General features: G+C 48.2%; 1 protein-coding gene across 6 annotated transcripts; it reads left to right on the top strand.

Annotated features, from left to right (window-relative positions):
- Positions 1 to 1,308: 1,308 nt before the first annotated feature.
- On the top strand, positions 1,309 to 14,994 carry LUBEL (Linear Ubiquitin E3 ligase). 6 transcript variants are annotated; one of them, XM_070288556.1, is made up of 17 exons: positions 1,309 to 1,455; positions 3,696 to 3,793; positions 3,857 to 4,058; positions 4,138 to 4,274; positions 4,335 to 4,463; positions 4,703 to 5,053; positions 5,749 to 5,871; positions 5,939 to 6,227; positions 6,282 to 7,520; positions 7,767 to 7,936; positions 7,994 to 8,254; positions 8,320 to 8,752; positions 8,965 to 12,734; positions 12,807 to 13,073; positions 13,141 to 13,970; positions 14,052 to 14,220; positions 14,626 to 14,994. In XM_070288556.1, exons 2-17 carry the CDS (start codon positions 3,743 to 3,745, stop codon positions 14,659 to 14,661), a joined length of 8,457 nt encoding a protein of 2,818 aa, XP_070144657.1. In that variant the 5' UTR covers positions 1,309 to 1,455; positions 3,696 to 3,742; the 3' UTR covers positions 14,662 to 14,994. The 6 variants fall into 6 exon arrangements, with proteins under 6 accessions (XP_070144657.1, XP_041631757.1, XP_070144649.1 ...); XM_041775823.1 differs by having other exon boundaries at positions 8,320 to 8,878; XM_070288548.1 differs by having other exon boundaries at positions 5,590 to 5,871.
- The last annotated feature ends 947 nt before the right edge of the window (positions 14,995 to 15,941 follow it).

The raw sequence follows: 15,941 nt of genomic DNA, 5'->3' as shown, positions 1-15,941 counted from the left end.
GCTAGCCGACATGGCCTGAACTTCCACTTAACATTTGCCAGGGCTTTTCCGAGCAGCTGTTATCGATTGTGCCATAATTTACACGTCCTCTACGTTGCGGTGTAGTTTTTCTCGCGGAAAGCTGCAAATCCGCCATCTTTTCTACACGAGAAGCTCTCGGAAAAGCTCGTCGGTGGCAGTGAGAGAGAGCCGGCATCTTGGGTTGTTTACGCCCAGCTGGCCAACAGCTGATCCAGCCGAAGCCACCTCGGCTTGCGTCAATGGGGCGGCATCAGCTGGAGAGGTAACACCCAGCCAAGGTCAAAGGGTGGGCCGTGTGCGGTTCTCGGAAAATGGGGGGGCCTGGGTCCTGGGGCCACAGATGTGCGTGTCTGCAATTATCGAACTTTGACTCTGTCGCAGCCAATTTATTATGCATTGTATTTATTTTTAGACCGACCAGCGGCTCCCGAACGGACCCCTCACGAACCCACCGCGGGCGGTCTCTAATTCCGTAATTCGCATCGTAACGAACCCATCTCAGTCCAAATGGCCTTTTGATTTGCACCTCCGAACGGGCAGCAGGTGGCCCGTGCCGATATTTTTATCGTTGTTTGCAATTTAGCCTGATCTAGGAGTTATGGATGCCGTTTTTTATTGCCTGAGTATGATGCTAGCAAGCAGGAGATACCCATGGCCTTTGTTTGGTATAAATCATAATTAGGGCAGGGGTCTGCCCCAATGAAAGATTCAGGGGCTGGGCTGCATGAATCATCAAAAAATAATTGAACTGATATTATAATATATATTGTTCTTTTAGAGTTTTAAAATTTTGGAAGATTCCTTTGATCCTTAAAAACTTTTCCCTCTTACTGGATGATTTAACCATCTAAATTTTGTAATAAAAATTTCATTCAAGAAACCACTCAAAATTCAGGAAGTCTACTTAACTCATCTAGTGATAAATTATGCACATCTCTCGACCGTTGGCCAAAAAATGTTTAACAACAAAACAAAAACGAGGGAGGAGAATTTTCGAAAAAGAAATTGATGTTATTCACAAGCGCGACAGCGTCTCGCAGCCAAAATTTTCTTTGCGGCTCGGAAACGATGTATTTATAAAATAACGCGAAAATACTGAAAATAGATAAGAGAAGACACGCGGCGGAGACCGATGAAAATGGAGGGGAAAAGCCAGACGAAATGAGAAATAGAGAATTGAGATCTGCGTTGACTTCTTCCTACTCGAGCGACGACCGGGGACCGACGATTGCAGTAAAAATGCTGTTTAGCATCCGATTGAGATTTCAGTTTGCTGGGAGACGATCGCCGAACGAGACCGCAGCAGAACTTTCATGTCGCCCTCTGGCTAGACATTAGAAATATATATCCGATATATATATATATATTCATGTGCTACCAGCTGGCAGTGGCAGTTTTGAGTGCGGCGCGACGCGTCAAGTGAAATCGAATTATGTAAGTGACCTCTGTGTTCGGCGAACCCTTTGCGGCTCAATCCCAACTGGCCACAGAGTTCAATGGCAAACAGGAAGGCTGCGGACAATTAATTCGATTTAAGTGAAAAAGAGTTCTAAATATAAAGTGGCTAAATTTAAACACAGAAAGTGCTCCATGGGAAAGTTCAAGGCATTGCGCACAGTTTTAACAATCAATAAAAGGCCAATCGAAGTATACAAACATGCAAATTTTGAATATTTTTTTGGATGTTAATTCGCCGAGCTTCAATGGTGAAAAATGGTGCATAAAATAAACGCAAATATAGGCAAGCCAAAGAAACGTTTATAAATAGTTCCCAACGTTCTCCCATAAAAATAAAAACTTTTCTCTGGTCGTGTGAGTGCGTGTGTGATCCGTTCGCTTCGGTGGCTGCCTCCCAGGGCAGCTGTCGCTCGAAGACGCCGGGCATACGCGGTGGCGAAGGCGAAGGCGGATTCGGATGAGGTGGGATGGGATGGGCTGGGATGGTACGGGACGGGCCCATGTTCATGCTCATCCGACCACTGCAGGCGGCTTTCATAAATATTGCTGCGCAGTGCGACACATTTTCAGCAAACACAACTATGGACAAGCAACGGAAGGTTTCTAAAATAGTGCGCGAGGGATGGGAGTGCAGCCCAAAGTGAACACGTTGCGTATACGCAATGTTCTCTTCGTAAAGAATATTACAACTTTGCTTTCGAACTGTGTACACATTTGTGTATGAGTTTAATGAAGCGACATGCACATAATTAGTGCATACAAAAGCTTTGAGTGTTGTCTGGACAGCATTTTTAAAGCATTTTAAAGTATTGGCATAATATAAGGTCATGTTGGTATTTTTGGGTGTGAGTTAGGCAAATTCATATTCGTTTTAAATGTTTTCTTCATGATTGCGATAGTCACTACTAGTAAGATTTCTTAAATGTTTAATTTGACTACGTTAATTCGTAAAATATTTAGTGTCAAGAAATATATGTTTAATATTTAAAATTAAATTAAAATTTATAATATTGCAAAATTATGTGTAGGTATTCGTCTGTGAGGATGTGAATATTATTTATTTTTGGGGGGAAATATATATAACTATAAAATATTCATACTTTTCATGCATATTTCTTAAAGAAATAGTTTAAACAATATCAGAACCCTAAAAAATAACCAAAATTATGAAAAGAAGCTACTTTGACATGTCAAACTTTATATATCCTTGCGTTTTTTTTTCTGTAAGGACCTTTTGTAACAGATGGAAATAAGTTATAAAAGCAAATAACCTACACTTTTATAGATCTTGCCAGTACACTTACCTTTTATAGCCATAAATTTGGTTAATAAAGTAAAGCTAGTATATTCTTTATAGAGGTGTCGTTTATATCTTCTTTACTGCCTTGCAAATTTATGACTAAAATCATTATGCCTAAGATAAAGGCAAGCGACAGTTTTGAAACAATGACGGTCTATTCAGAACTGATCAATTTTTTCTTATATTTTATTTGCTTGCCTTTTCTCGATTTTATTGTTATTATTTTTTTTTTAATATTTACTTAGATATAAATATTCTCTCACTTTTCTCTCATGCATTTTTCTTTTATTTAATTTGCTTACCTTTTCTCAATTCAATTATTATTTCTTTATTTGCTTCGTTTATATTTTGAAAAATTTACAACACAAAAAATTAAAATAGAATTCGCTTCTCTTCAAATTTGCAAAAAGTTCTCTGTTTAGTCTCTTTCCCATCCCATTCTCTTTGCCATTTCTCTCTGCCATTATTTCCTCGGTTGCGCAGCCACTTAGCCACGTTGACAGCCAAGTGACTCACTAAACAGCGCTTCCCTCTTTCGCATTTTCATAAATAAACAAGCCCGCCGATTGTATGCCAAGAAAATATTTTGTATTTGTTCTATGCACGGAGAGATATGTAGTTTAGCCTAAAATTAGAGGGTTTATTCGCGATCTAACTCTGGCTGCGTTTGGTTTTGTGCACAGCCTCCCCGAAATTGCATTTGGTGAGCACCTTCCCTCTGGGACTTCCTTGGCTTCGGAATTTGGGTGAGCCGGCTAAAAATATTCATATTTATGCAACGCGTTCTTTGACAGCTTAATTGAATTTGAAGTTGTTTGAATCGTACAAAAAATGGCACAGAAATGGGACAAAGCCTTTTTATTTTTAGCGTACATGTATAAATGATTGTATATATACAATTTCCTTCCCAATTTAGATCAAAGAAGAAGCCAATCAAGCCAAGCGAGATATCAACGACACAAGATGACGACACATTTGCTCAACAAGAATGTCCGGACTATGCCCTCCTGGGTGGTAAGTGCCAGAAGGCATCTTTCCCGTCAAATATCGAATTGCATCAATTGTCCGTCTCTATAGACCGAGGCGAACGACCGCATCGGACCGAAGCCGCCACCCACGCCACCCAATGGAGTGGGTGGCGGTTTGCCCAAGGCCCCCGCCCTGCCGCCTAAGGCAAAGAGCACCCCGGAGCCAGACTACGAGGTCATAGAGTTCTCCAATCAGCAACAGTACTCCAACGAACCCCTGAAGACCACAGTGATCCGGACTAAGACGCCAGGTAAAGAGAAGATTAAGATATAAAATCAACCCAATATATACATATATATTTACTTTGGTTTAAATAATATCATCCTCAGACAACAAACTAAAGTGCACCTTGTGCGGCTCCCAGAATCCCTGGGTAACTTGCTCCGAGTGCGCCGGCCAGATCTTTTGCGCCTCCTGTGACGACATGTTCCACAAGCATCCCAAGCGCAAGCAACACATGCGAAAGGTGGGTTCATTAATCCAGGCCTAGGGATTATTTCAAAACTAACTCTATTTATTCTTGCAGGCCGTGGAGCAGGGCACGCCGCCCATTCCCCCCAAGATTTCAGCTGGTGGTGGGGCACCGCCTCCGGTGGCGCCACCGCGTCGCAGCAAACGCGGCCTGCTGACACCCTTCTTGGGCCGCAAGGATCAGGTACGCCACTGCACGATCTCCTAGACCCGTAAGCCAGCCCGCGAGGGGCTACTCGTAGTACCAAGTTTGTAATCATCAATTTGAATGCTTCAATAAAACCGTCCTTAAAACCACAACGCACGCCCCAAAGTCGAACCGAAAAACCGTACATTTTAATTTGAATTCGAATACTTTTTATCAAAAGAGAAACAGAAATAGAAACAGAAACCGAAATGGCATCCAACCCAACTCTTTTCCAGATGCTGCCGCCGCCCTCGCCCACGCCCTCGCACAAGTCGCTCGGCGGCTGGCGAGGATCGCTCGGTGGCGGGGCCACCACTCCTCCCGGGCCAGTCGCCATCACCTCCGCATCCGCATCCTCGACCCAGATGAACAACAGACCTCTCCCAGAGCCACCGCGCAGCGAGGGTGGCGGTTCCTCCAGATCGGGAACCCCCAAGTCCGTGTTCGACTCCATCCAGCGCCCGCCATCGGTGCAACTCGAGAAGATTAAGAGTAAGGCAAGCGCCACGCTGGATCGCATGGCCATTCTGCAGCAAAGGTACCGCCAGCAGAAGGCCCGTCAGGATCTCAGTGCCAACAGTGAGCAGGTATGTGGTCATTGTCCCCCAAAATCATTATATGGATTCCTTCTCATTGTTCAGTCTATCGTTATTTTATTGTCACTGCACAGCACAAATGAAAAATGTTTATAAAAAGGATTTGATCTAATGTAATCTATATTATTTTAATTAAATTAAATTATAAAATAAACCAATTTGGTACATGTCAAAAGACCTAGTTTAAGATGTCTTGAAGTCAATTTTAAACGAAATGGTTAGTTTATATATGAATTGTGATATAAATTGCAAATTCCGATGTTAAATCTTTATTCAAATTCTAAAGAAAGAAAAAGTATGCTTGCAAATATCCTTGGATATTACCAATATTTCACAATAATGCTATTTAAAAAATATTATATATTAGACGGAAAAAATGGAAACAAGGACTTCAAGACATTAAAATTATCTTAAATCCTCTTTTGTGCTGTGCTTTTCGTATCGTCTCTGTCTCGTATCGTCTCGTCACATTTCGTTCTCCCTCTCCTCTCTTTCTCTGTTTCTCGTTGGCCATTCCCCCACCGCAGCATTTGAATGGAGCCGGGTTCGAGCACTGGTCAAACATTTCACCATCGCCCTCGCATTTTCGTTCCGGCAGCATGTCATCCGGTTTGAACTCATCCCATTTCGATCTCTCGGATGACTCACACAACTTTCACAATTCCCTGCTGCTTCAACAACGACAGGCAGCCGGTGCCCAGCGGCGTCAGATGAGCACCTCGGTGTTCAACCTGAACACGCCCCAGCGCCGTCCCTTGGCGGAGGCGCAGAATGGAAGTGCCTGGCTGGCCAATCAGCGCATTCAACAGGTAAGTTAATGGACCTCAAAACGGAAGGAGCCAATTTGTATGAAATCGTATTACTCTGCCTCCTCAGGCCCAATCATTAGCGCAGCTTAACTGCGCCGGATGTCAGCAGAGCCAGCAGCATCCTGGCTGGCCACAGCATTCGCATCACCAGCATGCCCAGCACCAGCATCCCGACGACTGGTCCCAGTTTGGCTCCCAGCAGCAATTCAACAACTCAAATCTGTCCCTTAACCTGGGACCGGGCTACATGCCACAGCAGCACCATCCCCACTACCCGCCGCCGGTGTTCATGACCCAACGTGGAATAATGCCTAACATGTACCCCGGGGCTCCCGGCTATCCGATGATGCATCCAGGTTAGCTGGTCTACTCATAACTGTGCCATTAGCTAAAGAAATTCTCCACTTCAGGTGTCATGGGAATGCCACCATCCGCTGCCTCTAGAGCCGCCTCCAGATCTCGCTACGCCGCATCGCCCACGCCCAGCCGCAAGTCCATGTCCCTGCGACGCAAGCGCAGTAGCTACGTGGACGACGAGCTGACGGACGATGAGGACTCTGACCAGGATGACCGTCGATCACTGGTCTCGAACCGCTCGGGAATGACCAGTGCCTCGCGCTCCCAGGCGCACCAGCACCACCAACACCATCAGACCCGCCAGCGCCGCCTGTCCAGTGCCTCGCAGCTGATCGCCAACGATGAGCTGGACGGAGAGCAGAGGGGGCACGGATCCAGGCAGCACAAGGTGCGGGATCGACGTGGATCGGTGGCCAAGTCGGTGCAGAGCGAGTGGTTGCCGGAAAGACGGGACTCCCAGGGCAGCAATGGCGGGACCCTCACCAGAAACAAACCACCAGCCACGGACTCGGCACGCACCAGTCGCATTTACTCCGACTTGGAATCGGAAGGCTCGGGTGCCAGGGCCCTGGTTCAGGCGAAGATCCAGCAGAAACTCCAGGAGGCAGATCAGCACAAATCCGCGAAGAAGGTCGAACAAAAGCGCAAGCCCGAGATGAAGGACGAGAACACACAGGCAGCGGCGGTGGTGCCGAAGGCGGCGGTGCCAGTGGCTCTGGCGCAACAGGAAAGTGATTCGGAATACGAGGAAGTGGTCGAAGAGGTCACCGCTTCGGAGAGTGAGGCCGATGCTCCAGCAGCACCTAAGCCCGAGGAGGTCGCCCTCGATACCGATGATTTGGGTCCACCGCCCTCAACGCCAGATCATGAATGGGAGTGCGAATTCTGCACCTTTGTGAACGAGCCCAACATCAAAATATGCTCCATATGCTGCAAAACCCCCAGCAAGCCGCCGGCGCAACCCAACAAGTCCAAGAAAGTGGAGGAGGAGAAGACACAAGTACAGGCAAAAACCGTACAGTCCAGCAAGATTCAGGCTGCATCCAAGCCGGAAGTCACCGTAGTGCGAAAGTCCTCCTTGAAGGGACAAAAGCCCGTCCAGAAGGCCAGCACTGGTACCACCACAGCCACGCCCGTTTCCAACAAAACCCCCACACGCTCCAATGGACCGGCAGCTGTCGGCTCCAAGAACGCTTCGAGTATTCCCGTCAAGACCATCCCGAAGCCCACTCTTAAGACCTCATCAGAAAACGAATCTGATAACTCTATGGCCAAGGGCTTTTTGCACAAAGGTAGGATACAAAAACGAATATCATTTTTCGAGGGCACCAAGGCCTAGACAAAACCAACCAACCACTCAAGACTAAACCTAGTTAGTATACTAATAAAGCCATAAACTGTAAGCCCTACAATTAACGCATTTATGGAAACAAAATACAGAAGAAAACCACAACCCAAACCGTTCTTAGTTTGTTTGATTTGAATCCATCGGTGTCCCCACTTCCTAAAAGCTAATGCTCTCATCCGTACCGTTCCAGAGTCCGTTGAAAACATTTGGAATACGCTGGATGAGAGCATTCAGGCGCAGGCGGAAAAGGTGCTCAAGCAGGCCCAGAAGGTGTCCACGGGCTGTGGCGGCACACCGCCACGAGAAATAGCGGCTGTGGAAATGGGAACTTCGCCGCCTCCTCAGAGCATTTCCACACAAGTAAATACAGGAAAGGTCGACATAAAGGCATCGGCTCAATCCAACTATTACTTCCAGACCTACGACGCCTTGCCGTTCAGCTCGAAGTCGGAAGAGATCCCGACTGTGGTTCCAGATCGCTTCAGGACCCCGCCGGAGTCGAGTAAAATGGAGCGACGTGCCCACTATCGCAGCAACTCACAGCTGACGCAAGAGAACGAACGGTATCGCAGTGCCAACGATCTGAGATACCACGATGGCTACAGCTTGGATCCGTATAGTGCTGGGCAGGTCACCAGGCGACCAAATTTCATAAACGAGCTTCGAATGATACAGCATGTAAGTTGCGACACGCTCTTAAACTGCCCTTAAGTTAACCCCCAGCCTCTCCTTATATATTACAGCAGGCCACCTCGCCATTCGACCTGCCCCACGAGACATTCGGGATGAAGCACGAGCCCGCCCGAGATCCGGAAACCGAGATGCACATCATACTGAAGGAGCTCGAGCTGTACAAGTTCACGGTGGAGGAGCTAGAGGCTGCGCTGAAGTACTGCTCCCCGGACACCCATCCCATTCAGTGGCTGCGCGATAACTGGCTTAAACTGGTCCAGACCGTCCAGAGCCTGTCCACCAAGTACGGTCAGGAGAGGGCTGAAAACACCATAGGCACCGTCTCCCAGAATGAGGCGCGCGAGGCCCTTCGAAGCTCTGGCGGCAACGTGTGGCAGGCGGTGGCCGACTGCATCCAGCAGCGACAGCAGAAGTACCGAAAGCTAGCGTCCAAGGGGAACTTTCTGAGGGACGACATCGTCAACGCGCTAACGGGGCACCAAGGTAATGTGGAGCAGGCGCTGCTGGAGCTGAATCGCACGCAACTCAAACCATTTCTTATGCGCATTTGGGGCTCGCCGAATGGCGTTGAGAATGAAAGTGGCGCGGCCACCACAGACACCAAGTCGGGTTAGTTTGTAGACTCCTCCGTTCAGTCAATCGCAATGCCATAATGTCCCATCTTTCTCTCTCTCCGCGTCCATTCGCACGCATAGATATCCATGACTTTCTGAACACTCATGCCCTGGACTGCCTGCAGCCGCCATTGGCCGGCGAGAGTCCCGGTCCCGCCCAAGCCAATCCCTTTGACACGCCCCTCAATGACGACAGTCCCGCCAAGTCCACCTATGCCACACCCAGTCCTTACCAGATGGAGGACAGCACCCTGAAGAATCTGGAGATACTCATTGGCAACATGGAGCAGAACCAGGCCAAGCAGAACCAGGAAGTGCTGCGATCCATCGAGAGCATGCTGGAGACCTTCAAGGGCAAGCCGGAGCTGGAGTACGAAACGGATCCGGAAGTGATGAGGATTCTGACGAAGAGCCCCATCAGCACGCTGAAGCCACTTGGACAGGAGGAGGACAGGAACACCGATGACGTCAAGAACTTCGTTTGGCAGCATATCCAGGACATTGTGCCTAATCTGGTGCAACAGGTCGAACAAGAGCTTATGGAAAGGACCGAACCTGTGAGCGAGGAAGTGAAAACTCAGCCCTTGGCTGAGCCCGAGCCCGAGCCGCAGCCACCTGTTGATCCTGCAGTCTACATCATGGAAGAGGTAATCAAGCCCAACCTACGAGAAGCTACAATACGTGAAGAGCTTCCAACCAATTTTATTTACGCCACGGATATAGCCAACTTTAAGTTGGAATTTGATCGTGGAACTGAGAGGTGGCACGAAGAAGAATGGGAGCTGGATGACCTAGAAGATGCCGAGCGCATAGTCTTCAAGAGCTACATGGCACCAAAAGATGCAGCTTCAAAACAAGCTGACCTGAAGTTAGAGAAGCCTGTGCCGCCACAAGAAACACTTCAAGAAGCTGAGCCAGAACCAGCCATAAACCTAGAGAAGACTGAAAATACAGAGCCTGTAAAGGTAGAAATAGCAGTGGCGGAATCCCCTGCTGCAAGTGAACTAGTTAATAAATCAAATGAAAAGCAAACAAAAGAAGCTGACAAAGAACATGCCGAAGAAATCAATATTTCGACTCAGCCAAATGTAACAGACTCTCAAGTCGAATTGGATGACAAGCCCAGCACGAGCAGAGACGCCAGCAGGAGAAACAATCGATCGCAGAAATCAAAGAAAATGCGATCTAGAGAGTCAAGTCAAAAACCCATTAACCGGGTGAGGTTACCAAAAGATGCTGAGCCAAAGCAAAATGAAAACAAAGAGGTACAAATGGATTGCATTTCGAAGGAGGAATTAATTTCTGCTGTTAAAGACTCACCAACTGAAGCTTCTAATGCTCAGTCAGTTGAAGTTTTAACCGATGAAAGGATTATTTCTAACCAACCAGCATCCGATCAAGTCAAAGATGAATCAGAAGTCGAACTAAGTGCAGGCGAGAAGAACATTATTTCCCTTCCTTTAGATATTGGAGAAACCAATGATATTATAACGAATGAACATATAGAGAGTACACCAGAAGTTGCTCAAGTAGTGCCTTCAGCACCAGTTGAAGATACCCAAGAGCCTAAGGAACTTAAGGACATTAAGACGGCAAATGAAACCGAAGAACATGCAATGGCAGAAATTGTTCCTACCCCCAGTCAATTATTTGTTGCTGAAAACACATCTGAGAGTGCTTCGGCCAGTGAAGTTCAGGCTGAAAATACTCCCGTTTCCAGTATCGCTCCAGAAATGCAAGAATCTCCGCCAACAGATGCAACTAAGGAAATAGTGCCTAGTACTCTGATAAATACCGATCACAAACGGAGCCCGAAGCGGTTTTCAAAGATTCCAGTGAGAACCCTTAGCAGCAGTAGTCTTCGCAGTGAAAGTAGAGCCAGCAATCGAACACCTCCAGCCACTGATGAACTCGAAAAAGAGGAGGCAGCAACTAATAAACTTAAAAAACAAGAGACAGCCGCCAATGATGAACAAATCATAGAGCAAGCTTTGGACATTTCATCAGCTGACCAGAAAGAAGTACCCTTAGTGGATGATAAAACCATGCCGGCAGAAAAGACTTCAGAAGCCACGGAAAGGGCGGACGCAGAACCGGCAGAACTACAGAATCAACCAATAAACGAAGAGAAGGAGGAAGCTCACATCCCTGTCATAACAGCTATTGCAGTTAGTCCCACCGACTCCGATGAAGTGTTTGAAGATGCCACCGAGTTCAGTGGCAGCGAAAGCACCAGACCCCACGACGAAACCGCTTCTGATACTGAACTGTATAGCCTGGACAGCGATGAGGCCCGGATGGAAACCAAATCCCCAGAGAACGAAGTAATTCTCGTGCTGGACGAGGAGTCTGTGTTGGAATCTTCTGTAGCAAAGTCCAGCAGCAACGCAAGTATTGGCTCGCAGTCTAGTCAATCCGAAACGTCCAAGGTTGTCCTCAAGGAATTCGTACCCTCCGGCGACCCAGCAAAGCAGAACCTAAGCGAACTGGTAGAGGACACTCAGCGGCTGATAAAGCAAATGCGCGATGAGATCAGCATGGATGAATTCGAGTCAACCGACGAGGACGAATACTCCGACGAGTACTCAGACGAATATGACGAGGGAGAGGAGGAGGAGTGGTACGACAGCGAGGGCGAGGAGGAAGGCGACTATGAGGGCGAAGATGGCAACACTTATAACGAGAACGCGTCCTTCATTGAGGAGGCATCCACCGGTGACGAGGGCACCGAAATCGAGGACATCATGGAGGAGGACGAAGATGTGGCGGATGAAGAGGAGTTACAGCTCACACAACCCGCATCAGTCCATCAAACAGTCACCTCACGCGCTCTATCAGTCACGCCCACAAACCCCGAAGCTGATCCGGCCCCAGAGACTGAGGTTATTTCCTCCGCAGGAAGGAGTCTGGCGGTCGAATCGCTGCCCCCTCCAGTGACCCCCGATTTGCCAGTACCTTCTGATCAAGAAGTGGTGGCTGTAGAGGCCCTGCCAATAGAGGCTCCTCCCATTGTAGCAGATTCGGAGAGTCGTCCCCCTGAAGTACCGACGGAAGTGGTCTTGGATATCCCGCCAGAGGTTGAATCCCCCAATGAAGTTGATTTGGAGCCTGTCGTGGAACCCATCGCCCTGCCCATAACACCCTCACCACCCATTGTCGACTCCGAGTCGCGACCCGTGGAGCCACCGGTCGAGACCGTGCTGGAAGAACCCAAAAAGGTAACCACGCCCGTGAAAGCCAAGACAGTTAACAGACCAACAGCCACATCTGATGGATCTGTCAAAGCCACCAAGACTCCCTCCACAATAAGCACACCTAAGACAACAAAATCCACAGTCAGTAAGATACCCAAGCCCACAAATGAACCCACCAACAGTACGAGTGGCCCACCCCCGAACAAGAAGGTTCCTCTGCGCTCCAAGTCCTTTTCGGCGCCCATGGGAATCTCGTCCGTGAAACGGATTCAGCAGGAGTACCTGCAGAAGCAGAGCTCGGCGAGTGCGGCCAGTCGAGTCCCTCTTAAGAGCACTCCGACCACAAAGAAATCCATCAGTGATGCCATCACCAGATTCAACTCGAACACCGCCGCTCTGGGGGATGGACCCAGCACCAGCGGAGCTGCTGCAGCGGCTGCAGCGGCGCTACTGAAGCCCCGTTCCCAGCCCCGGATACCCAAGAAGAAATACCACGAGACCTGCTTCTCCGACGACGATTACGAGACCTCGGCCACGGAGGAGGAGCAGGAGGACCTGGCCGAACCACTCAGAGCAGAACTGCTAAAGCGTAAGCTGAGTATGCCCGTCTTCCGGGCGTATCCTAGTGTCCAAGAGCCGGTTATCGAGGACCCAGCGGTGTGTACAAGCCGGAGATTTTACTATGCACAGTCTTAAGTCATTTTATTTCTTGTATGATCTTCTCTGCAGGTGCTGGCCCGCAAATATGTTGAGCAGGAGCTGGTGACCAATATTGGTGAGGCCCAGATAGCCGCCACCTTGGTGAACATGAAGTTCCAAGAGGACGTGGCCCTGTGGGCGGCCAGGGAGTGCTCCGACCTGGACCAGGCCATTGCCATGCTTCAGCAGGAGTGCGAGCTGTGCATGAGCTCCTACCCGATGAACCAGATCGTGTCCATGCTCAAGTGCACTCACAAGTGCTGCAAACAGTGTGCCAAGGGCTATTTTACAGTGCAGGTGAGCATGGTCAAGATAGACTTTTATTATATCATATTATATATATTTTAAATAAACTTTCCCCCAGATCACCGATCGCAGTATCAACGACTGCAGCTGCCCTTTCTGCAAGCTTCCGGAGCTGAGTAACGAGGCACAGCACGAGGACGAACACTTGGAGTACTTCTCCAACCTGGACATCTTCCTCAAGAGCATCCTCGACGGCGACGTCCATGAACTGTTTCAGCGCAAGCTGCGCGATCGCACCCTGCTGCAAGATCCAAACTTCAAGTGGTGCATCCAGTGCTCCTCGGGCTTCTTCGCCCGGCCCAAGCAGAAGCGTCTCATCTGCCCCGACTGCGGCTCGGTGACCTGTGCCCAGTGCCGCAAGCCATGGGAGCGCCAGCACGAGGGCAGCAGCTGCGAGGCGTATCTGGAGTGGAAGCGTGAGAACGATCCCGAGCTGCAGGCCCAAGGTGTCCAAGAGCACTTGGCCCAGAACGGCATCGATTGCCCCAAGTGCAAGTTCCGCTACTCGCTAGCCAGAGGCGGTTGCATGCATTTCACCTGTACCCAGTGCAAGTTCGAGTTCTGCTATGGCTGTGCCCGACCCTTCATGATGGGGGCCAAGTGCACGGTGTCCCCGTACTGCGCCAAGCTCGGCCTCCACGCCCACCATCCACGCAACTGCCTCTTCTATCTGCGCGACAAGATACCCCTGCAGCTGCAGTTCCTGCTTAAGGAGCAAAAGGTACAGTTCGACACGGAGCCCCTGCAGCTGATGGACGAGTCCAGCAGTTCGTCGCAGGCTAGGGCTCTGGCCCGCTGTCCCATTCCCCTGCAGAAGGAGACGCCGCAGGGACTGGTGGACACTGTGTGCAACACCGAGGTTCCCGACAAGCATGCCGGCATGTGTCGGTGAGTACCGGTCGTGATTATCCAAATATACGTAATATGTAAAAAGTTCTATTGGTAATATCTTTCTCTATTTCATTTCAGCACCCACTACGTTGAGTATTTGGCCAGCAAGGTGGCCAAGGCTGGCATCGACCCGCTGCCTATTTTCGATCTGACAGACTGCGTTCAGGAGCTGCGTAGGCGTGGCATTGCCCTGCCGGAGCGCGGACCCTGGGACACCGATGAGATCTACAAAAACATGTGCTCCGAGGTATGTTCTGGGTAGCATCCATTTACGGATACATACATCTCTATATTGATTTCCTCCCATTCGGTTGCCCCGATTCGTATTCCGCTTTTCATTGTCTTTAAACGGACGCGGAAAACGAACTTCCTGCGGCCGGGGATTTGTTTTGACCGAGTGACTCAGTCGCCGCCCCCGTCGATTGATGGCGGTGGAACAACAAAACCAAATACAGAAAACACAATCGTTTAGCCGCTAACTAAATTTGGACGCCGCGGCGTCTGACGTATTTCACACGCGTCTTAATTGATATTCGTTTTATTATTATTTAATTGTAAACAATTCGGACGGCCGAGTCGGAAATGTTTACTTATGTACCCACCGCCCATCTCTCAATCTCAATCTGAATCTCGATTTCGACCTTTCTTATAGGTAATCAAACAGCATATTCCACTGAAATTGGCATGAGTAGCAGAAGTCGGCGAAGCAGAAGTGATATCGTGGAAGCGGTTGACGTCGAGTGCTACTGCAATACTTCACTCATTTTTATGATTTATGGCAGCGCTTTTATAGACATTTTTGTACACACTCACAAACACCTGGTTTAGACAGCTCCTTAGGCATTAGACACACACATGCAACACCTGCAACACCTACTCAGCTAACCAGCCAGCCAGCAGCCTCCCCGCTTTGTTTAGTTACTAAGCGATTGAGAAAAACAGACCCAAGATCCGCACGTGGATCAACTGCATCAAATAAATTGAATATTTGCGAATCCAGTGCAGCTGATTCTCTTTATTATTTATTCAATCTTTTTATTTAGCGTGAGAAATACGATTTCCAGATGGGTAAGATGCTCGGAAGTGTGTTTATCCCCTTTTTCTGTCGGCAGTGTCCTCTGTTTAAAGTCCGCGGCAATATCATACAGCATACTTTTGAGCTGTCGATGGCTGAGTGACATGCTGCAAGGCGATTGGCTGTATAGAAAGTCGTAATTCGCCCAAGAAATATATAGCTCCGCTTGACCGTTTGCGATATTGCCAAAAAGGCAAATGCGACCCATAAATTATGTCCCGCGACAACAAGAAAAATCGGCGGCCATACCCATACAGTAAGTGGGGGAAAATTCGGAATCGTCGGGACAAAAAGTTACTCGTGGACAACGTGAAGAGCACCGGCGATGGGGACAGAGGCATGGGATCGTAAAAACCTATTTTCGTGGCGATTGAAATGAATTTATGCGCGCGGCACAACATGTTTTTATACTCGGGCAGTTTTACACCAATAACAACTAATTAAATGCGATAAATTGTATATTTATTGATCCATAAACGATAGCCTCGTCCTAGGCGCCCCTTTGAACTCGATGCCCAACTGCAGCGCAATGCCCAGGCACTCTTCAGGATGCGATGCGCGTGGCATGGAAATATGCAGATCACATGGCCTAACCCCGAACTATTTATGACCATCCAGCTAGACTTTTTTATTTATTTATCTTTTTTCTAGATTTTTTACTTATTTTGGTTTCACGTGGACAGCGATCGAATATTTCAAACATAGCTGAGCGAATACATTCGAGAATCTGTCGAAATGATCAACGTTTTTCTTGGTTTGCCAATTTATTGTATAATAAGAAGAAAATAAAGATTATGAGTCTATTTTTGATTTGAAGAAAACTATATACTTGATTAACCTTAGGATTATAGTTTAAAATAGAAAAGGTAAAAGAATAAAAATTTTAGGAAAAC

Source organism: Drosophila kikkawai, chromosome 2L, assembly GCF_030179895.1.
Source record: "Drosophila kikkawai strain 14028-0561.14 chromosome 2L, DkikHiC1v2, whole genome shotgun sequence".
Taxonomy (NCBI): domain Eukaryota; kingdom Metazoa; phylum Arthropoda; class Insecta; order Diptera; family Drosophilidae; genus Drosophila; species Drosophila kikkawai.
The sequence above is the reverse complement of the archived record's forward strand: the minus strand, read 5'-3'. Positions and strand labels throughout refer to the sequence as shown.